The sequence below is a fragment of the Hemicordylus capensis genome, chromosome 1, assembly GCF_027244095.1.
Source record: "Hemicordylus capensis ecotype Gifberg chromosome 1, rHemCap1.1.pri, whole genome shotgun sequence".
NCBI classification, from domain to species: domain Eukaryota; kingdom Metazoa; phylum Chordata; class Lepidosauria; order Squamata; family Cordylidae; genus Hemicordylus; species Hemicordylus capensis.
In genome coordinates, this window is record NC_069657.1 from 26469129 (window position 1) to 26493026 (window position 23898).

The 23898-nt window shown below is 42.2% G+C and overlaps 1 protein-coding gene across 1 annotated transcript in view; it reads left to right on the forward strand.

Annotated features, from left to right (window-relative positions):
* SETD3 (SET domain containing 3, actin histidine methyltransferase) overlaps window positions 1-22482 on the forward strand; it is a 72488-nt gene extending 50006 nt beyond the window's left edge. Inside the window, exons 9-13 of the mRNA XM_053282936.1 lie at window positions 10131-10205; window positions 12784-12950; window positions 13706-13791; window positions 15404-15564; window positions 21108-22482. Coding sequence (XP_053138911.1) covers window positions 10131-10205; window positions 12784-12950; window positions 13706-13791; window positions 15404-15564; window positions 21108-21554 — 936 coding nt within the window. The 3' untranslated portion in view covers window positions 21555-22482. The remainder of the gene's footprint in view (window positions 1-10130; window positions 10206-12783; window positions 12951-13705; window positions 13792-15403; window positions 15565-21107) is intronic.
* The last annotated feature ends 1416 nt before the right edge of the window (window positions 22483-23898 follow it).

Here is a 23898-nt window from a genome sequence, read left to right on the forward strand (position 1 = left end):
TACCCATTTTAGTTTATACCTTAATTGTAAAAATCTTAAACCAAGACAAATGGGACACTGCGAAATAAGATTTTCTTTAGAAAATGAACATTTCTTGAGTTTTGGAATCTGCCTATGTAAGTTGGTTACAACAGACATTGAAATGCAAATTGTACTAAAATGTCCTTCATAGTTAAAAGAAGTGAGAAATACAGTTAGAGAAATCTGGTTTAAAAGGTCTCACTTGTCCATCATGTCAGTCTTAATTTACTCTATAAATTGATATTCTTATCACTTGTGTAGAAGATAAGAACTTCACAAAATAAATTTAATATATTCTAATAAAAGCCCAAGTTACAGTAAAACTGGAAGCTTACCAAGCACTGGGTATCCTGTTCTAAAATCATGGAATAGCTGCAAAGAAGAATACTAGCTTTTCATTCACTCAGAATACATAGTGGTATTTATTTATTACATTTTTAGACCACCCCATCTAATAGCTTTGAGTGGCATACAGTAAATATTGTAATAATATTGCACAGCTCATACCTTAATACTGCTTGTAAGAATGCAAAAAATTCATTCCCATTTTTTCATTTAATCCTTATGCTTGGAACAATGTTTTGTTTTGTTTCTAAAACTTTAAAATGTGTCTGGTTCAATAACACTGTATCTAGGTCCGTCCTGTTATATTTACAGTATGTGACTTTACTTGTGACGCCACACAAAGATGTTGCAAAAATATTACCACCATGTGCAAGACACAGGTGCCAAGAACTGTCTGTTGGTAACATCCAGATTAGACTCCTGCAATGCACTCGACATGGGGCTCTCCCTTGAAGACTGTTTGGATGCTTCAGCTGGTCCAGAATCCTGCTGTAAAGATTCTCATGGGTGCAAGTTGCTTCATGAGTATCACACCCATCCTGCGACAGCTTCATTGATTACCTGTCTACTTCCAGGCTAGATACAAGGTGCTGGTCTTGACCTTTAAAAGCTGTACATGGCTTGGGGCTGGGGTAACTGTCGCACGGCATTCACCCATATGAACCTGCCAGGGCCCTTCGCTCATCATCTCAGGCCCTGCTCATGGCCCCGCCACTAACAGAGATCTGGTTGGTGGGGACTAGAGACCGGACCTTTTTGGCTTTGGAACGCCCTCTCTGAAGAGTTTCGCCATGCTCTCTCCTTCGGCGTTTTTTAAAAAAAGAACTAAAACCACATCTTTTTAAAGAGGCTTTTTAATGTTCCATCGTTGGTTATATCTGGTAGGATCTTTAGTTCTTAGTTTTTATAGCTCTCAATTTTTAGCTTTTAAAGTAACTTTTAATTTGAAACTTAATACTAATTGTGATTTTAGCCCGACTTTTAACTTATTTACTTAATTTGGTTAATTTTACTACTTTATTTTACACTAGCTGGCCCTGCGCAGAACATCTGCGCACTAGGACTTTATTGCTCAGTGTCAGGCACCCCTCCCCTCTACCACTTTAAGCCACCCCCTCTCCTCCACTCCCGCACCCTCTCCTCCCCACCACCACTCGCAGCCACCCCCTCCCCACTCACAGCCACCTCCTCCCCTACACTCCCCCATTTGCAGCCACCCTTCCCCACCACCACTTTCAGCCACCTCACTCGCAGCCACCACCACCCCTCTCTCAGCTCTCCCAGCCGCCACTCACTCCCTCGGCTCCAGGCCTCTGATGCCCTGCCGAGTCTCCTCATGAGGAGGATGGCCAAGCCAGGGCACGAGAGAGTACCGTGGGCCATCCATTCAGGCTGGATGGGAAGCTCCAGCTTTGCCGTCTTCCTCGCAAGGAGACTCAGCGAGGCATCAGGCCGGCGGGTGGAGCTGAGGGAGTAAGGGATGCTGCTGCTCTTTCTTCGGCCCTCCTGCTCCTCCTTGGCAGCAGCTGCCCCTCCATCCACTCCTCACCTGCTGCCTCTTTCCCTTCTCTCTCTCTCTCTCTCTCTCTCTCTCTCATCAGAACTCTCACGAGATGTGCCACGTACCACGGGGTTTGTTACATACGTTCTTTTAAATATAAAGATTTTATCTATTTTATTGTTGTGAGCTGCCCCGAGCAGTTGTGTACTGGAGGGGCGGGGTATAAACATTTTAAATAAATAAAATAAATATAAATATAACAAATTTGAATTTAATTTACTATTCTACAAGGTTTTTTAAAAACAGATTTTCTTCTTTAGTAAGTCTTGAGTGCATAGGAAACTGCTTTATATGGAGTGAGATCATTGGTCCATCTAGCTCCCTATTGTCTACTCTGACAGCGACTCTCCAGGGTTTGTCAGGAGTCCTTCCCAGCCCTACCTGGAGATGCCAGGGATTGAACCTGAGACCTTTTGCATGTAAAGCAGGTACTCTACCACTGAGCCACAGCCCAGGTCCCAAGTCTGGCTGCCTTGCAATCTCGAGTGCTTGTTCAAAAGCAATAATAGTAGTATATTTATATAGTGCTTTAGTGCTAAAAAACATTTAAAAACATTTAAAAAACATAAAAAATTTTTAAAATGCATAACCTCCACTCCTGTAAAGTAGCTCAGTATTATTATTATCCCTTCATGGAAGGTTGACTCAGCCTTCTATCCTTCCGAGGTCGGTAAAATGAGTACCCAGAATGTTGGGGGCAATATGCTACATCATTGTAAACCACTTAGAGAGCTCCGGCTATAGAGCGGTATATAAATGTAAGTGCTATTGCTATTGCTATTGCTATGGAAGGGAAAAGGCTATATAAAACTACCTAAAGAGTTTGTGGCTAAGGTGAGATTTGAACCAGAGACTTCCCAACAAACCCTTTCAAGCACTATACTATACTAGTTCTCAGTTAAGTCCCATTGATCTCAGGGAAGTATCTCTTTTTGAGCTTAAGAGCACAGCCGTGGCCTTTCCCCCATGTTGATGGCCCAGGATATCCTGGTCTGCTGGATGAAAGCCGGAAGATAGGTGGCATTGCCTTCCCTAAAGTCTGTTGCAAAGTTGGTGCTGAGATGTTTCTCCAGTCAGTCAGCTATAATACATCTCTATTCTTGCTCTACCCCACGGGCCTTTTTTCCCTTCCACAAGCTAAATAATAAAAGGCTCTTTTGGTTTTAGTTGGAACTATGTCCATCCTGCTTTTTCTTGCTTCTGACACTACTAATTAGATCATCCTGCTCTAAGAACTCTGTCAAGAATTCTTGTCTTCATGCATTTCTCATTGTTGTTCTATAGCAACATTATGAGTTGACAGTCAAATTGGTTGCTGGTGCTGCCAGAGGTTTAGAGCCCACTGGGCACAGAGAATTGTCAAGGATGGGCCAAGCAAATGAGCCCAGTAAAATTAGCACTAAAATAATAGAAAAGCAAAGCTGCAAGGGACCCCATGGGGTTTTATGCCTGTCCACTATATTTGTCAGTTAGAATTCTTAAACACTCTAGCTGGAGAAAGAGGCAGCTTGTTGGTTTTTTAACTTGAAAGATAGGCAACTTCTATACAAAATGGCTTTGTCTCTCCCCCCCCCCCCCCGCCCCTTACACACTCTATTGTGATGATTTAGTCCACTTTGGGAACTTTGGTTGGAAAATGGTATAGAAGTATTTGTATTCACCCCATAAACTGAGTATAGCTCTGTATTGTTTTCCAAAGTTATTTAGCTGTTCTAAAGTGGCAGGGTTCCCAATTTTTTACTGCCACTGATTTCTATGCAACCGAATAATAAGATGGTATTATAGTTTGTGGCAGCTTGGTTTAGAAAAAGTGATGTATGGGTGGTGTGCTTTTCCAAATTGTGTTTTTATTGGAGAGAGATTGTATGTTCTGAAAAACTTACCCAATTAAAGACAGTAAGACTTATTCAAATCATTCAATTCTAGTTTTCTAGTTCATTATACAACCAGAGATTTTTTTCTGAATGCTGAAATGTTGAGATTCATTCTTTTAGGAGTTGATGATAAGGAACATATTTGAAATGTGTCTATTTGCTTAATTAACTCTGAATCCAGCAGGGACTTGCATACCCCCTTCCCCACCAACACCACACAGACACACACACAGTGAGTGAGTGCACGTGTGTGCTATGTACTCTCTTGTATTTTTATTTTCAGTTATGAACTGTTACTTTATCCATGATTTACATGCACGGATCTACAAATTTAGGCTTAGCTCACTAGCCAACCATCATTTGTGGTCACCACCAATTCCCTCCCTTCCATCAGATCCTTTTCTGGCACACTGGCAGAAGACCTAACACACAGGAGTAGAGAAATGGGTCTTCTGACATTTGCGCTGGGAGATGGAGATGTTAAGAAGCAGTGAGAACCATCTCCTATTGCTCAGAAAGGATTTTTGCTGTTTCTTACCTTCTCAACAATGGCAGGGATCTGTGTGCTGCTGAGTGTCCAGCTCGCCAGAGCGCTGGGGGCACTTACCGCTGGCAAGTGGATATGTAGATGCCTGTCCTGTCTGTTTTTGCAGACCCAGGCTTGAGCTGCTGCAGACAGATCAAGCAACTGCAACCCATATTTTCCAGACCTCATAAGTTGCAATTTAATGTTTGTGTAATATGTCCTTTTGTGCCAGACCCTTATTTTCTTCATTAATATTAATGAATAAATATTTTTCATATTCCTCACCACTGCCTTTGATTATGATTGGGGGATGTTAGCATGGTGTTTATATAATAAAATAGCCCCCCCCTTTGAAGTGTTGTGCAAGTTTTGTTTTTGTTTTTTAAGCATAAAAAGTGCAATCTATAGAACAATACCATATTTATCTGAATACAAGACTTGGAACTTTTGGGGGGGGGTGTCATTTTATATTTAGCATTTTCTTTTGAGTAAATACAGGCATACCCTGTACCCTCTGTGCTGTTTAACATCTACATGAAACCTCTGGGAGAGGTCATCCGTGGATGTGGGCTGTGGTGCCATCAGTATGCTGGTGACACCCAGTACCTTTTAAGTCAGCAGACTCCAGGGAGGCAGTGGATGTTCTGAACTGGAGTTTGGAGGCTGTTTTGGATGGGGGCAAACAAGCGAAAACTGAATCCAAATAAGACGGACGTGGTCTGGGTTGGTAAAACTGATCATCCGAGTAGTTAGGTAAATCTGGTCTTGGACAGGGTCACACTCCGCCTGAAAGAAAGTCTGTAGCTTGGGGGTGTTTCTCGACCCGAAGGTGTCCTTGGAGGCACAGGGGTGTGCATGAACCAAAAGTTGTGGTTCAGTTTAAATTCAGATCAAATTCAAACTGAACCCTGTGCTTCCAAACTGGTTCAGTCAAACTGGTTGAACAGTTCGAGCGGCTAATACTTTTAAAGGGGAATCCGGTGACGATTCCTCTTTACAAGTAAAGGGGTGGGGGTCAGTGTTCCCTCTAAGGCATGCACATAGGTGTGCGCATGTGTGTGTTCACAAGTTCAGTTGATTTTAGATCCCACTCAGGTTGACTCAGGAAGGCCCATTCTGAATGTACTTACACGCACACTGCTTTGATAGTGCTGCGCAGAACAAAACTCATTCTGAGCCCAGATGAAAAAAAATAGAGGGAACACTGATAGGGGGAAAATCCTCTAAGGGGCGGCCCAAGGGGGGCGGGGAAGCAAGATAAGTCATTTAAAGCTCTTACCTAGCTGACGCAGCTGCGCTCCCTCCCCGGGCACAGCGCAAGTGCGCGAATGCCTCATTAGCAAGCTATGGTGGCAGTGACAGGGTTCTGGCCTCCATGCATCTGCAGAGGCCGGAACCCCACCACCGTGCAGGTGGCTTGCTAAGAAAGCATCACGTGCACTTGGGCTGCACGGGGTGTGTGTGTGCGTGTGTGCAGCAAACAGCAGCGCTGGCAGCCCCACTGGCCAGGTAAGATGCTTGAACTACTTCTCTGGCTGCCTGTTTGATGCCTAACTAGTTCACCTGAACCAGCCTTGGTTTGATTCGATTGCAGACTGAACCACCCCCGGTTAGGTTCACGATCGAACTGCTGAACCGGCATGCTTCAGGGTAAATCAGTTCGGCATCGAACAGTTCATGCACACCCCTACAGAGGTACTTTTTACCATCTGCGACTGGTAAGCCAGCTGCGACACTACCAGTCCACTTCCAGGCTAGATTCAAGGTGCTGGTCTTGACCTTTAAAACTACATGGTGTGGGGCCGGGGAACCTGTCTGACCGCATTCGCCTATATGAACCTGCCAGGGCCCTCCGCTCAGCATCTCTGGCCCTGCTCATAGCCCCACCACTAAGAAATCCAGTTGGCGGGAATTAGAGACGGGACCTTTTCAGTTGTGACCCCTCAACTTTGGAACACCCTCCCTGAAGAGCTTCTCCATGCTCCCTCCCTAAATGTTTTTTTAAAAACAATTTAAAAATATTTTTAAAGAGACTTTTTAATGTTTTATCTCCTGCTTGTATCTGGCAGGTGTTTGTTTTTTTTAAATTCAGATCTACAGTTCTCAGTTTTTAGCTTTTTATTAATAACCTTTAATTTGAAACTTTAAAAATTTGCAATTTTAAATGTGGTTTTATCCCGGTCTTTTAACTTGGTTAATTTTATTAATCTCTTCCTTTACATTGTATCCATTTTATTAATGTTGTGAGCCACCCTGAGCAGTAGTGTACTGGGGCGGGGGGCAGGGTATAAATATTTTAATAGAATAATTATAACACCACTCTTTAAGAGGGTCATCTTAAATTCAGAGTTCTCCTTTATTTGGGTGAATATGGCACTATGAATTTACATGTTAAAATGAAATATGCAGGTAGTTTTGTTGGGTCATTAGAAAAACCTCAGGCAAGGCTAGAAACATCATAGCTTTATTGTGCCCCGCTAAAAATTTAAAGCAATAAACTGGTTTCTGTGTTTCAGAAAACTCTTCTGCTAGATTTTAAAGAAAAGAAGGGTGGGGACAAGGAGAAAACTGTTGCATGGCAAAGAATTAGCCCAGTCATCTTTATGTTACCATCTGAAGATGGTGATTCAGGATGTTGTTCAGCCTGTTGAACCCTGAGAGTGGTCCTTACCCCTAAATCTGACCAGTAGTATTAACATGCAACTCATATTTTGCACTAAGCTGTTTATGTGGAACATTTGGTGGGGTGTGTGTGGAGTGACAGGGACAACAAAGTTTGCATTTTAATAACCTGCTTCCTTGTTGGTTTTTGATCCATCCCTGGCATATTATTTTGCTTTAACATGTTTATTAGTTGATTGTAGCTTCACCATAATGTGGAAGGAAGGAATATTGAGAGAGCCATAGGAAATATGGTTGTGTATCTTTGAGGAAATGGAAGTCCATATTCCCAATCAGAATTGTCCAATAACTTGGGATTTTCTCATGGTTTGCAGCCCCTTGCTGTGGCATTCTCTCGCCCAGATCCCTTTCCTCCTCCTAGTTCTGATACTTCACTTGGGTCTCTGTGCCGGAGATCAGCAGATCTGCAGGGCCAGTTCCCCATAGGCTTGGTTTCCCAGATGCCATCCTGTCAGTACAGGAAAAACAGGTTGATTGGACTTTAAAAATGCAGCATGCCCACATTCTTGAGCCTCACTCTTGTTCAGGAATACTTTAAACAAATTAAATGTAGAACCCATACCCTGCCAAGAAGCAACCCCCCAAAAGGGAAAACTAGTCCCATGGTTGTAGAGGTTAATTTTTTATTTTTTATTTTTTTTGGAAAAGGTTGATTGAACTTTTTTGAAAAATCCAGCATGGTTTCCCAGGCAACAGCAGTGAGATAGCAGCTTCACAGGGCACCATGGTATACTCATCCCTGGTGCTGGCAAAGACAGCCCAGCAACAGCACATTTTCAAAGATCCTACAGTACAGATAAATGTGAAACATGACACTCAACCACAAAACTTGCTAAATGATTTGGAAACAACCTACCAAAAAAAAGCATCACAGACATTTCTTAAACATGTCTGTGGGAAATAAAATGAGGGAACAAAATCGGGGCACTTGTGGTGGGGATAAAAAGAAAGTGCGCAGGCAAGATAGATATAAATGGGAAGATAGGAAACTATATAGAGCAGTATTGTCTACACAGTATTTTCTACAGACTGGCAGCGGCTTCTCCAAGATTTCAGGCAGGAGTCTTCCCCAGCCCTATGTTGGAGATGCCAGGGAGGGAACCTGAAACCTCCTTCATGTGAAGCAGATGTTCTGCCATTTGAGCTATGGCCTAATATATAAAACCAGCCAAAAAATTATATACATCAAAACATGCAAAGAAACTTGAAACTAGAGCTGTCCAATTTTTAAAAAACACACTTCATATTAAACAAGAGTTTTAGCTGATTGAATCAGTTAGATCTGCATATGAAAAAATGTTTTTTAAAAGAAAGAGCATGTTTTTGTGTTTAGATTGTGCATACAAATGTGATAGCATCTTAGAAGAGGCATTGTGTGAATTAGGAAGAATGCCTCTTCCAATATTAGACCACCCACAATTAGGCTACCCATAATTTTTGTAAGTACTTGTATTAAAAATGCACATTGTAAAAACAAACAAACACCTGTCTGATTAATTGGGGGACCTTCTTAATCAATTTACTAAATATTGCCCCCGTTCCTGTATTCAGGCCACTGCCATGACTGAATAATATCCTCTTCCCTATTCCCAGTATATTTTTCATATTGTACATGATAGATCAAGAATATTCCAACTGTATGAAAATTATGTTGAGAACTACTTCCATGTTAATATGAGCCTCTTTAGTCCTCATAATTTTTAAAAAGACATATGATTAAGGGGTAAGTCCTTCCTCTGTGACTGTTCCCACAGTAAAATCCCTTCAGCATCTAAGAATAATTACCTAAGTTTCAGATAAAGGGATTATTTGCAAGTAAATTGGAGTCCTCTGAAGAGAGAATCCCCCAAAGATTTGCAGTTATTCACTCCTCCTTTTGATTTAGAGAGATGAAAAATGCACTGAGAGTTGAAGTGTGTGAGACACAGAATCTAGTTCTCTTAGTGCAGTGTTGCAGAGTGCCTCATGGGAGCGACTTGAAACTCAGCAGTACTGTTCTATGCCTGCAGGGTTAGCTCAGGACCAGCAAGAAGTGGTCTGAAAGGGTAGCTTTCTGAGCTTTCCCTTTATTCAAGTAAGTAGATTTCTTCCATCCTCAGTAATGCAGAAGCTTCACATTCATAAATTCGGACTGATTCCCACATTATGCTTTTAGTTGAGGGAACACGTGTAGTGAAGCTTTCTCCTCCTTGCAGATAATCTAGGTTGCAGCAGCCCTGTTCCCCAGCATGTATGTATTTATCTACCTATCATATTTCTATACCGCCTGATACAAACGTCTCTTGGCGATGCACAAATTAAAACACAGCAAATATTAAAACAGTTAACATTCTCAAAACTAATAAAACAAGATTACAGATAAACAGATTAGATTTTTTAAAGCTCGAGAAACCATACTTGGTTTCCCTCGCCTTACTTCGCACCTTAGGCATATTGCTTAGGCATAAAGATCAAATGGGCAGATGTTCCTCCTCCTTATCTCCTCCCCAGTAGCTTCTTGTAAACTGTGGAAGCAGGAATCTCAGTCCATTTGCTCAGGTTAAAATAATCAGTGGTTGAAAGTGGCTGAGAAACTCTTCTTCCTAGGATACCAGCTAAAGCAAGCAGAGAGCAAATAAGCTGGGCAATGCTCTAGTCTGGGGTGGGCAAACTTGGCCCTCTAGCTGTTGTTGAACTACAACTCCCATCATCCCCAGCCACAATTTATTTTTATCAGAAGAGCTGGAGGGCCAGGTTTGTTCACCCCTGCTCTAGTTGCTGCTGCCTCCATTGGCTATCAAGGAAAGGAGGCACCTTCCTTCTTTGTGAGGCTTATCTGAGCAAAGTGGGGGCTTGATTATACCTCTTTCTTCATGAACTCAGTTAAAGAAATCTTCTTTTTCCAAAGGCAAGATAAAAGATTTATAGTTGGAGAAAATATACTTTTTTTAAAGCAGTGTATGGAGTGTTGTGGAAACACAACAGTTGTTTCCAGTTTCAAAGAAGTTATAAGTGTTGCTCTTTTTATATACTTTGAAGGAAGACCAATTTGTACAAACACTTTGGATAATACTCACATGTTTAAAGCACGGGTTTGTGAAAATAAAGTGTATCATTATCTCTTTTTCTGTCCCTTGGCTAGATTACTACGGGCTACAACTTAGAAGATGACCGTTGTGAATGTGTAGCACTTCAAGATTTTAAGGCTGATGAACAGGTACGCTTGGGCGGTGTGGTTGTGATTCATGTTTGAAGTTCTGTATGTAGGAGCACTGAAGAAGAAAAGCTTCCACATGATTTATTACTTGTTAATAAATAGTTTCAAGTTAGCTTTGAGAATCCTGTTAACTTGCACAAGAAACGTTCCTGTAAGAGCTACCTTACCAAGATGTTTTTGAAAATGCATTGATCAGGTCCGTAAAGATGGGTGGTGGATGGTGGCACTTCCGAAGTGCTAATATAGTATACACTACATTTGTCAATGCAGTGGAAGAAGAATGGTCTCTTTCAACATAGCAGCCATACACTTTCACCATGAGTAATTCAACCATTTTATGTTGTGAATGATGCCAGGGAATTGATAGAAGGTACATGTATCTTAGGTGAGACCACTTAAAAGACCTGACCTGAACATCATCAGTTGGACAACCATTGTTTGTTCAGCATCTTGCAATTTGACATTACTTAGTTCTTGTTCAGCTATTACCTGATTTCTTGCCACTTTCCTGTCCAGAAAATAAAAAATGATGTCACTAACCAATTCAACTGTCAGGACCCATTCTCCAAGGGATGTATAGCTTCTTTTAACAGGCATCAATACTGCCTCCTGTGTTCAGTTTTAATATTATCTCTGAGACTTATATTGCCCAGCACTATAAGTTGACCATTAATTCTTCGACTTCCCAACAATGTAATATAAAGACCTGATTATAATATGGTTTATAAACCAATATGTCTCAAGACCTTGATGTGGGCAGCTCACACATTTTCTCATTAAAAGGAAGATGGTTCTTTGTCCCACGAAGAGCTCACAAAATGAATTTCTTTGTTTTGTTCTGAAAATTATAAATGGCATTTCAGGGCTGCACACCTTTGACCCTCCAGCTGCTATTGAGCTACAACTCGATAATCTCCAGCCACAGTGGTCAGTAGTAAGAGATTATGGGAGTTGTAGTCAACAATGCATGGAGGGCTGAATTTGTGTAGCCCTGCTATATTTCCTCAAAGGCCCTCAGCTTGATACTTTGAAGAAAAGGTGCAAAAAATGCTTTACCTCCTTGCCCGGGGTCCAGAATTCCAGGTGCCTAATTCCTGTTAGTGTCAAAAAATTGGGCCTGGTGACCAGCGTATGGGTTGCTAAAGAGTGCAAAGTGCCACTTTTTCTTCCTCCCATCTGTGTTGCTGTCCGGAGGAGCTGCCTCTTGCTCCCTTATTTCTCAGCTCTATTAGCTTCCTCTGCCTCAGAGGAAGCTTGGTTAGCATTGGAGCTTGGTTTACACTGCACTTTCAAGCTGAATTGGCTGTGGGCCAGTAGCAGGGCATGGCCATTACAGTTTCCTCTTAAGCCTTGAGGAGAGGGGGAAAGACAACAATGCACTAACACACAACATGTGAAGTAAATTTTGGTTCATCTCCCTCCCCCAATTCTTTTGAATATCTCATGTTCTAAGGGAGGGAGTGAAGGAAGCAACCCCAGTCAGAATTACTCCTAAGATGCTGTCTTCTGATAACTAGGAGTCAAGTTGATAAACATAAGTTAGACTGACTTATTTAGTCACAAGAGAGCTCAAGATCTCTGCACATTGTTCTGCTAAGTTGTCCCTCTTCAGTGATCTTGGGGAAAAGGAAAGATCTCAATGCAGGCTATTATATGTTGGCTTTATCTGCAAACTTTTATTTGAATAATAAACAACAACAACTTTATTGGTTAGCCGATCCATAACAAATTGTTCTCTGGGCAGCTCACAACACACCTGTGAAGAAAGTGAAGAAACCTGTGTTCAGCTAATATAATGAACCTTCTATACTGGTTTCTGGTTGAATGGTAGCATGAACCTAGTAATGTTTTGGGGTCGTCTTACCAGCTTTTTGGACAAGGACAAAACATGTTGTCTCTTGTTCTATTCAGAAGTCATGACAACAGGCCCTTACTCTCTTGGTCATTAGCCAAGAGTCCTTAAATAATAATATCAACTGTAAATAAGTTTCCCCCCCTGTGCTTTTTACATTGAGTAGATCTTAATTTGCCATCATTTAACTGCTCTCCCCCCTGCTTGACCTCCTTAGAGGGATCTAAAAACCGATCTTGTGACTGGAGGCTTGGGCTTTGATCCATTAAACTGTCACAACTGGATCCTGTTTTCTGCTGAAGTTAAAAATGCAAAGGAGCAATATTTGATCGTAACTGTGGGGAAAACTTCAGCTCAGTTCATACTACTCAGATGTTGGGAAAGGCTGCAGTTTTGTGTGAACTTTATTGCTCTGAATGATGCATTCTAATGCAGCATACATTTCTGAAGCAGCTAAGAGAGGAGCATAAAACATATGTGAATAGATGTTTCTGTACAGACATGCTGAATACTGAAACGTTGGCCAGTATCAAACTTTTGAGTAAAATTACTTGGGGTTAAAGTTTGTGTTATGCATTATTTGAAGATAGTGTTCTCACAAGCATTATGTTCTGTAGCACTGTAGTGTTGGGTTTCCTTTTTTTGTCTGATGTGCAATTTATGTCATTCTGAGAGTTGATCTTAAGCTATTTTTCTGTCCCTTCACTTCTCTTTTCATCCTCCTAGATTTACATTTTTTATGGCACTCGGTCAAATGCTGAATTTGTGATCCACAGTGGGTTTTTCTTTGATAATAATTCACATGACAGAGTGAAAATAAAGCTTGGAGTGAGTAAAAGTGACAGGCTGTATGCTATGAAGGCAGAGGTCTTAGCTCGTGCCGGCATCCCAACGTAAGTCAAACTGGAAGAGATCGCTTTTATCTTAAAAATATTTCAAGCTTTAGAGTCTTCTAAAACATTATAGCATAACTGTTGTTCAGTAATGTAAGTAGTTTCTAATATCCCCCTCCTAAATTGCTGTTTTAAAGCATGTTTATCAACATCCTTAGACTCATTTAATGATATGGGAGTGGCAGATGAATGGGTCAGTTAGCTATTTTTCCTCTTTTCTTCCCCTCATTATAGAAGTGCTGTCGTGGTCTATTTATGATTTGTAGTGGCTTCCAGCATCCTTCATTTTTGAACCATACATTCAAGTACATTGTGCTATGGTCATGAACCATAATCCTTTTAATTCAGGCAATAGTACGATGTTATTTGCTTGGATTGCTGGCCATCTTGCTAGACTGAATAGGATTTCTTCTAATGACCTTTTCAATAACTGCTGATGGTCAGTATGTCATAAAAGTACTGTTTCACATTTTGAAACTTGGAAATGAGGTTTGTATAGGTAGCAACTGAAGACTTGCACAAATTTAATTACATAGTTATATCAAGTGATAGCAAGATTTGATTAGCCTATTATAGAGGAGAAATTGTTCAATTTTCAGCTAAGGGAGGTTAGAGCAGCTTCAGTTTAATGTTCAGAAATTGGATTGACCTATATATATGTTTTGTACAAGAACAACAGAGGACATTATAAATTAAGATGTTTTATCTTTGAGTAATGTTTAAGTTAGCATAAGCTGACTTGTTGTTTCTATTAGTTCCAGTGTTTTTGCCTTGCACTCGACCGAGCCTCCGATCTCTGCCCAACTTCTGGCTTTCCTTAGAGTGTTTTGTATGACTGAAGGTAAAAAAAAGAAAAGTACCAAGAATCGTGTCTGATTGTTAAAATCATGAAATGGGGTTAAGGAAAAATATAGTTCAAGCTTGCAAAAAGGCCCCCAAAGTTACTACTTAACTTCTTTTTCTAGACCACATACAGATTGGTAGTCACAAATAACAGTCTGAGGTCTTCCAGTTTGCAAAAGCTTTCCTTCTTTGGTTACCCTGAGGTTATTTTACTTGCTAAAGGTTATCAGGCCTGATATAGTTTGGAAGCCAGAATATATTCCACGTGGTTTTCTTCTCTCTTCTCACCCCACCGACCCCAAATTTGGACATACTGCATTGAGGAAGGTAGTAAATTGTAAATCTAAAAAAGTGAAGAAGTTGTACAGGATCTTTGTGTCACAGGTGAAGCCTTCTTAGGCTTCAATCTTTTGCACTCTTACTCTCGAGATTAATATTTAATTTGGTATAATTTACTTGCAAGCAAGCTTACATAGGACCATACTGCTCACCCTACTGCTGGCTAGAATCAGTGGAGCTATTATTGCTTGTACTTAGTTATCAAAGTGTGTGCTGATATGATTAGGAGCTTCAGCTCTGTACAAAAGGAAGCTTGGAAAGAGTTATGTAAGATCCTCTTACTAATGATGCACATAATGCTAATCACATTGTTGGCCCTAGTGTGCTTGGTCCCCTTCCCCCCCCCCACACCCACCCACACACCTAGATAGCCCTTATCGCCAAGCCACTGGTGAGGCAGTTGCTGCAGGTGGTAGATTGGTGTAGGCAGTAGATTAGCCATCTCAGCCAGCCTGCTTCACCAGCCACCTATGAGTGGGTGAACAGCTGTCCTCGCCTGCTGGCAGCAGTGGTAGTGCCCCTGCTAGTGCCCACTTTTCCTCCTCTCACCCATCAGTTCCCTGCAAGAGAGATGTGGTCCTTCTGTTCCATTTCCTGCCCCTTTTCAAAAGGCAGGGAGAGTGGGATGAGTGGCTGTGGGAAGAGTGGCAGCGGCCTCTATGGCCACAAGGCAAGAGAGTAAAAGGAGATGGAGTGGAGATGGACAGGAGTGGGGCGGGGGCGTGGAGATCAGCAGGCATCGTGGGGAAGGAGATTAGGAAGGGGGTAGAAAAGGTGGATGGGGAAAACCATTGTGGGGAGGATTTGCACGTGGTGCATTCTGTGCACGGTGGGTGGAGGTACAGATACAGAACTGGGGTGGTGGGAGGGAGTTATACAATCGAACAATTTTAGAGTCGGAATGGACTGCGGAGGTCGTCTTATCTAATCCCCTGCTCAGTGCAGGAAACTGCTACAGCATTCGTGCATGGCACGCAAATTGCACCACAAAGTAGAGGGTGGTGTCTTGTCCCACTGCCTCAAGTAGCAGAAGGCTTAGACCAGGCCTGATTGTATTCATGGGGCACCAGCCCAGAATTGGACTGAGGGAAATAAAGGGCTTTACCCACTATCATTGTCCCAATGTGATCACCCTCATATGCTATTTATGGGGGCAGATGGAGCATATCAGGGTCAGTTATGTGTTAGAATCTGTCTAGTTTGAGCCTTGCTTATTTTTGTCAGTGGCCAGAATAGGTGGAACAATTACTGACTTTACTTTCTCCTTGCAGATGAGTTAAAAGAACACTTGATAGGAGAGCATGCAATTGACAGAATCTTCACTCTAGGCAATTCTGAATTTCCAGTGAGCTGGGACAATGAGGTGAAACTTTGGACATTCCTTGAAGCTAGGGCGTCCCTCCTGTTGAAAACCTACAAGACCACTATTGCGGTGAGACGTTTTAATTGCTAGAGTGTCTCCTACTAAATGTCACCTGCTCTCTCAACCCTCCTCCTGAGTCATGGGGTGTGTCCCCTGGCAGCATAAATGTGTGTAATCATGCAAACCCCTGCACTCTCTGCTATGCCCTGCTTACGTTGTTACCTACATTTGGTAGGCAGTGTTATACAAAAGTATGGCCACTCACCAGTTATAATATTTCTGTTACTAATAAAAATAGGGTATCGGGTAAAACATTACCCCACAATGCATAAGTTCCCTACAGTGGTGTAGTTTCTATCCCAACCCCACGTTAAGTCATTTGGGATAGGAGTGTAAGTCCTGTTCCTCTTTGGGAACTTGAGTTTTGTTTCCCTTTGCAAGCTCAATTGGATCTGAAAGGTGATAGTGTCTGGCAGTAGTCTGGGGCACTACATAGCTCTGGGCTCCCCAGTTTGGACTGATGAAAACAGCCGCTCCCAGAATGTTAGATCTAGCATTTGAAATGAGTAAATTAACTGGAAGCCAGCTCTGATGTCACAGAAGCAGGGATTTTAGCTCCCACAACAAAGTCAAAAGGATCTCCGCAAGCAGAACCCACATCATCTCAGCTTCATTAAGCCTGGCAGCAGTGGATCAACCATCAATAGTCCATATTCCTGCTTCTCCAGCTAAAGGGTTGGAGCTTGGTTCCAGGTGGATAGAGCAAAAAGATATAGAGGTGGGATGTGTGGCACTGAACAGTTGTTTGGGCCTCACTCACTTGCCAGTGAAGATACTGAGATCATGGGTTACGTGACAGGCAGGCATGGCAGAAGATGGTCTACAGCACCACAATCAGTCTCATCACTGACTGACCCATTGCTGCCACTGTACATGAGTACACAAGGGCAGTGTGCAAAATCCACAGAGACACAATAGAGGAAATCTTCCTGTTGGTGGTCACATAATATATTTTGCACATTCTCAGGGAAACCAGTGGAGAAACTGCATGCCATAGATCAGTGGTAGAACATCTGCTTAGCATGCAGAAGGTCCCAGGTTCGACCCTTGGCATCTTGAAGTAGAGGGGAGGAAGAAAATACTGTCTGAAGCCCTGGAGAGCCACTACCAGTCAGAGCTAGATGGGCCAATGGTCTGACTCAGTGGGCGGCAGGTTTCTATGTCCTGTGGTAAGCCCCTTGACCCAACAGAACTGAAAGGGTGTCTTCGGCTGCTAGTCCTGGCTGGTATGTGTCATGCCAGACATGAAACTCTGCAGGGACTGTGAGCAGTGCATTCAGGTTATCCCTACTGCCATGCAGCTGAGATGGTTTGAGGGCTTTGCAAGTTATTGAAGGTTTTGATTAGACCAATCCACTCAACTAGGGTGATTGACAAGCCAGCACCCATTAGAAGGATCTGGATCGTCTTTGTGCATCAGTGTTACATTCTTGGACCAGCTCTAACAGTGGATTAGCAGGTTGTTAGTTTTCTAAGGGTCTTGTCCCTTCTAGCAACACATGCCAAGAAAACCAAAGACATACATTCTGAGAATACCAGTGGTGGTATGGTGCAGAAAAATCCTACCTGCTGACAAGAGATATTTACCTTGACAAGCAAACTGGAGGATCACAGCAAAGACGAGTAGGCCTGTATGTTGTGCAGCCGTGGAACAATATTTGGAGGATTGTGATGGGGGAATAACTCCCTCCACTCCGTATAGAGCTGATAGAGGCTCTCCTGAGCAAGGAGTTGACCTGCGTAGCTACTATGGGACATAATCGCATTCACAAAGGCACTGTCATCTGTGTTTGGCTTGGACAGCAGACATTGGTGGTGTCCTGCTAACTGGGCAAAGAGGCACCTTTTGAACTTGGTGATTCTCTTTATTTACCAGAGGGAGAGCAACTGGCCCTATCCACCCCCAGCTCAGTATCGCTCCAGTGACTGTTGCTGGTGGCTATCTTATCTTTCCTTTTAGATTGTGAGCCCTTGGAGATCCATCTTATTTGCTTATTTCTCTATGTAAACCACTTTAGAAACTTTTGTTGAAAAGCATATATAAATATTTGGTGGTGGTAGTGGTGTATATACCCAAGAAATATGTGCCCAAGTGCAGCTGACAGGAAACAAACAAAAAAGTGTGACGATTGTGAGAGACTGGATTGTAGAATGCACTTGACCAGCTCCCAGACCTGTGGTGATTACCTTAGGTCAGGCATGGTGTGTGCTTTCAGCTGAAATGCTGAGAACTGAAATGTTGAAATTTGGATCTTCATTAGTATTGGGTTTGAAATGTTTGTTTTTTTCTTAGCTAGCAACTCCATTCTCAGATAGTTGTACAGGATGCCATGGTGTGGGGCTCACTGCTACACTCCCCTGAAGCAAAATGTACAATTATTGTAAGTTTGGGGCTCTGGAAAAGTTGGAGGGCATGTAATATTACCTGCCCTTCCAGCAGTCCTACCACCTCTTTGATTCTGGAGAGCAATGCCACCCACCCACATAACCTCGCCTTATTACTCTGTAATGCTGAGTTGGCATTGGAGTCACCCAGATTGTTGTTGGTGGGGAACTTCAGTGTTCATTTTGGGACCGTGTTGTCATGGGTGGCTCAAGAGTTCGTAGCAACCATGATGACTGGGCCTATCCCAATTCGTCTCTGGTCCGACGCATGATGCTGGTCACATGCACTATTTGGTCTTTTGCTCCGATCAGGGAGGTGTTCCGTAGGTGGGGACTCCTGTCATCTCCCCATTTTCATGGACAGATCACCATCTGGTTAAGGTAGAACTTACAGCCATGACCCACCTCTGCAGGGGTGAAGGACCTATTAGATTGGTCTGCCTGAGAAGGTTATTGGATCCAATAGGATTCCAAGAAGCCTTGGAGGGATTTAGGGTTGGCTCTGCTAACGAGTCTGTCGATGCTCTGGTACAAAGATGGAATAATGAACTTACTAGAGCAGTAGACACAATAGTTCCTAAGCGTCCTCTCCGACTTGCTTTAAAGACAGCCCCGTGGTATTTTGATGAGTTACGGGAGCTGAAGCGGCAAGGTAGATGATTAGAGCGCAAGTGGAGGAAGACGTGGTGTGAATCTGATCAGGCACAACACAGCACGTTTGAGGATCTATGCTCTGGCAGTACGGGCGGCAAAGTAGCCGTTCTTTTCTGCCCACGTTGCTTCTGCAATTTCACATCCAGCTGAGTTGTCCAGGGTTGGGGGGGGGTGGAGTTTGTACCCCCTCCCCCTTAAATTTAAACTTGTACACTCACTGTGACGTCTTTAATGACTTTTCTGCGGATAAAATCTCTCCGATTCGAGCCGAGCCAGATTCCACAGTTAGTGTAGAGTCTACTGTGGAGGTGTCCAGCAACTCCTCTTATGGGATTAGATTGGATCACTTTCAGTTTGTTGACTCCTGAGGAAGTGAACAAACTACTTTGGACTGTGCGCCCTACAACCTGTTCTCTCGACCCTTGCCAAACTTGGCTTATTGCATCAGATAATCATGTTATCAGAGAGGGTCTGATTAATATTATAAATGCTTCTCTGACGGAGGGCTGGATGCCTACCTGACTTAAGGAGGCTATTATTAGACCACTTTTGAAGAATGTTACTCTGGCTCCCTCAGAATTAGCTAATTACAGACCTGTTTCTAATCTTCCATGGTTGGGCAAGGTGGTTGAGCGGGGGGTGGCCTCTCAGCTGCAGGTAGTTTTGGATGATGCAGATTATCTAGACCCATTTCAGACTGGCTTTCGTGTGGGCTATGGGATCAAGACTGCCTTGGTCAGCCTGATGGATGATCTCCAACTGGCTATTGACAGAGGGAGTATGACTCTGCTGGTCCTTTTGGATCTCTCTGCAACTTTCGATACCATTGACCATGGTATTCTCCTGGACCACCTGGGGGAGGCGGGATTGGGTGGCACTGTTTTACAGTGGTTCCGCTCCTACCTCTCTGGCAGATTCCAGATGGTGTCACTTGGAGACTATTGTTCCATTAAGCGAGGACTGAAGTATGGAGTCCCACAAGGCTCCATACTGTCTCCTGTGCTATTTAACATCTGCATGAAACTGCTGGGAGAGATCATCAGGAGGTTTGGTGCTGGATGTAGTGGTTAGAGTGCTGGACTAAGACCGGGGAGACCCGAGTTCAAATCCCCATTCAGCCATGGAACTAGCTGGGTGACTCTGGGCCAGTCACTTCTCTCTCATCCTAACCTACTTCACAGGGTTGTTGTGAAAGAGAAACTCAAGTATGTAGTACACCGCTCTGGGCTCCTTGGAGGAAGAGCGGGATATAAATGTAAAAATAATAAATAATAATATGTTGATGACACCCAGATTTACTTTTCCATGCCAACCTCATCAGGAAATGTCATATCTTCCCTAAGTGCCTGCCTGAAGGCAGTAATGGGCTGGATGAGGGATATCAAACTGAAATTGAATCCAAATAAGATGGAGGTACTGACTGTGGTGGGACAGGACCTGAGAGATGGTTTAGATTTGCATGTTTTGGATGGGGTTACACTCCCCCTGAAAGATCAGGTACGTAGCTTTGGAGTGCTCCTGGACCCAAAGCTCTCCCTGGTTTCTCAGGTGGAGGCAGTGGCCAGGAGTGCTTTTTATCAGTTTCAGTTGATACATAAGCTATGTACATTTCTAGAGGTGAATGACCTTAAAACAGTGGTACATATGCTGGTAACCTCCAGGCTTGACTACTGTAATGTGCTCTATATGGGGCTGCCTTTGTATGTAGTCCAGAAACTACAATTGGTACAGAATGCGGCAGCCAGATTGGTCTCTGGGACAACACAAAGGGAGCACATAACACCGGTTCTAAAAGAACTGCACTGGCTGCCAGTACGTTTCCAGGTGAAATACAAAGTGCTGGTTATTTATTACCTATAAAGCCCTTAATGGCTTCAGTCCAGGCTATTTGAGAGAGTTCCTCAAATAGTCATAATCCCTGCTGCCTGTTACGATCTTCTGGAGAGATTCGGTTACGGTTGCCACCAGCACGTTTGGTGCCGACCCAGGACCGGGCTTTTTCTGTGGCTGCCCCAGGACTTTGGAATAAGCTCTCTGCTGATAAATAAATAAAATGTAACCAATGGGATTACTTGGAGTAAAGTCCTACTAGTTAGTAAAATTTCATGACTCAAGATGAGTGTTAAACTGCTCTGCCGTTTCTCCTTGCTGCTCCTTACACCTGGATTATTCCACCAGAACAAATACAAGGTGGCACCTTTTCTTCTGTCACTCTCCCTACTCCAAATCTCCCTTGTTCTATGCTTGCACATGCACGCACACCCTCGCTTGCTCTTTCCCACCCACTTGCAGTTCCTGATTCTATTCCTAACTGCCACAAAGTTTAAGTATTTATTAACCAGATTTGCTTGTGTTCATCCTCTGCTTTATACTGTAAAGCATCAAGATCTGTGATGGTGTAATACAACATATCCTCGTGACATAGGCTGTTTTACAGAAGTACATGGTTAAAAGCCCCAAGTTATGTTTAGATTTTGTTTAATTCAATTTTGGTTTCCCCCTTGTTCTTTTAGGAGGATAAATCCTTTTTGGAAACGCATGACCTTACCTGTCACGCAACCATGGCTATTAAATTGCGTCTAGGTGAGAAAGAAATTTTGGAGAAAGCAGTCAAGAGTGCAGCTGCCAACAGAGAATACTACAGCAAACAAATGGCAGAAGGAGCTCTCCTCCCCAAGTATGAAGAGAGTAATATTGCTTTGCTAGAGAACACTGTGGCAGACTCGAGACTCCCAATTGTCCTGAGAAACTTAGAGGAAGAGACAGAAGAGCAAGAGGACTTAAAGATTGAGGAAGCGATTGGTGCAGACGTTTCTGAGAACGGATTTGTGAATGGTGACAATTCTTTGCTTAATGGGACCAAATCAGAAAATGAAAACTTAAATCAAGAAGAGATTAACAGAGAGACTGAAGATGCCAAAGAATCTTCTTCAGACAGTACTGATGAGGTTAAAGAATAGCTCTAAAATAGTTTTGACTTTATTGTGAATTGAAAACTAGCAGGTGTTTGTTGTTTTTTTCTTCAAACAGTGATTTACATTGGTGTGTTTCCTAACATTTCTTTCCACAGAGGAAAATGTTTTTTTGCTGCTTTATAATAAGAAAAAAAAATAAGATTTTTAAGTTATTTAAAAGATTTAGCATCCCTTTTCTGTTAAGATTGCCATCTTGCTTTTGGAAAACGGGGGGTTGGGAAGGGAAAAAGTGGAAATATCTTCAGGAGGATTGTGCAGCCTTTGATTGGGAAAAGGTGTTTACTTCCTGGGGAAGAGTTCAGCTTTATCTGCTGTCTTTCTGTTTTGTGTTCTCTGGGTTCTTAAATTCAAAGCATATTTTCTACATATTGCCCAAGGAAGGGGCAAAGGTATTGAGCATGAGTGCAGAACAGAAACAGGACAGCATAAAGAGTGGATAGAAAGTTTGAAAAGTTGGGAGACTTAAGATTAAGCATGTGTAGAGCCAGGCATGTGGCTCCCAAAAAAGGTAAGGTGGCAACCTTATTTTCATTAGATTTCAACGGTTGATAAGAATGCAAATTATATACTAATTACAGTGGTTTCTAAGAATTTTGGTTTATTTTGTGGTTTGGTTTACTGTACAAGGAACTTCTTTTTTCTTAAAATCAAAGTGCGCAACTATGTTAACATCCTCCACTTTAATTTTTTGAAAAAGGCTTGACTTTTTTTAATTTTAAAATGACACCATTTTATTTCCAACTTTGGAAATGGTGATGAAAAGGTTGGAAGAAGATCACCCAGCCCACAGCTTTAAAACCATGTTGTTCAAAGTGAGTTTGCTCCCCAGCTTTTTCAGATTTTCACAAATAGCTAGAGATTTTCAAAGCTACACTTTTGACTAAAAAAAAAAAATATTAAAATTAAAACTTGATTAATTTGTGTCTGCTACTTTCATTAATTTTCCATGACCGCAAACATTGGTCAGTATGCCTTGTAAATTATTTTTTAATTTTAGAATGGGACTGTGGGTGGAGTGGAGGTGCTGAGTAATAGTATTTTTTGCCCTCATGAACACTGGGACAGTAGGTTTTGAGCCACAGTCCCAGCCGGTTTTAAGTAGAAAACTATTGAGCTGAAATAATTTTTTGTTCTTGTTTTAAAAAAACACACACCACTGTATATGCTTTTGACTACACTTGTAGAATTTCATCTGGTTTTCATTCAGGTCACTAGAAAAAAGTGTGCAAAAATCTCCAAAATTCCAGAAACTGTGAATTTCTGAAACTCACTAGTCCACAGGGCACTCTTCAGTGACGCTTGGGTGCAAATGAGTTGTGTATTCATTGAGATTGTCTGACCAATCCTACAGAAGCTCTCCTATGCAGCTGAAAATTAGGCCAAGGATTCTCAAATCTCAGCTTCCAAATGTTGAACTACAACTCCCATCATTCCCAGTCAAATAATAATTTGGTCATTGTGGCTAGAGTTGATGGGAGTTGTAGTCCCAAAAATATCTGAGGACCAAAGTTTGAGGTCTCCTGGCTTTCGGCAGAACATCTCTTTATATCATTTCTGCAAGTCTTGACTCCATAACCTATGTGACTGTGGATGAGGCTCTTACCAGTTATATGGGTTCAGTTTAGTATATAAAAGGATTTAGTCTTCAAAGAGTGTATGGCTTTACAGTCTCTTGTGAAGTCTCTAAAGTCAGAAGAGGGTCAGTAGAATTTGTTTTTTGTGGATATAACTTTAGTATATTGCATAGTTCCATTACATTTTCCAGGATTAGCAGTAGCAGAATAAATGATGCCAGTTTGTTAAATTTACATACTTGGTCTCGCAGAACTTTTGTCTAGAATTTTGGCTTATTGTCTTGCAGAGTATCGAGAGGTTCTGGCTTTTCTTTTCTTTTAAAAAGTAACCTTGACTGCTTTTCTGCTCTAGTGATGTACAAATTAAACATTAACATCACAAATACAAAAGCAGTGCAGTTAAAACTGGAAAACAATAAATCAAAGATATCACTGAAAACTGCAATGGAGACTACTGCATTTTTCAGTGCAGGGCTTAAGTGCTGAAAACCTCACAGGCATCCTGGACAGATTATTCCATAATAAATGGTGCTACAAGAAAGAGACAAGCACCACAATATCTGAATTTCAGAAAAAAGGTGGCACGTAGAGCCAGCTTATGTAGCTTGGAGAGATTCACAAGGAGGACTTGAAGAATATGCTCTCCCAGACAATGCAGAACTTTATAGGTAACAGCGTTCTCGTGAATCAGACTTGGAAGCCAGTGCAGCTGAGCAAGTATTTCGCTAGTATGCTTGCTATACAGAACAGTTATC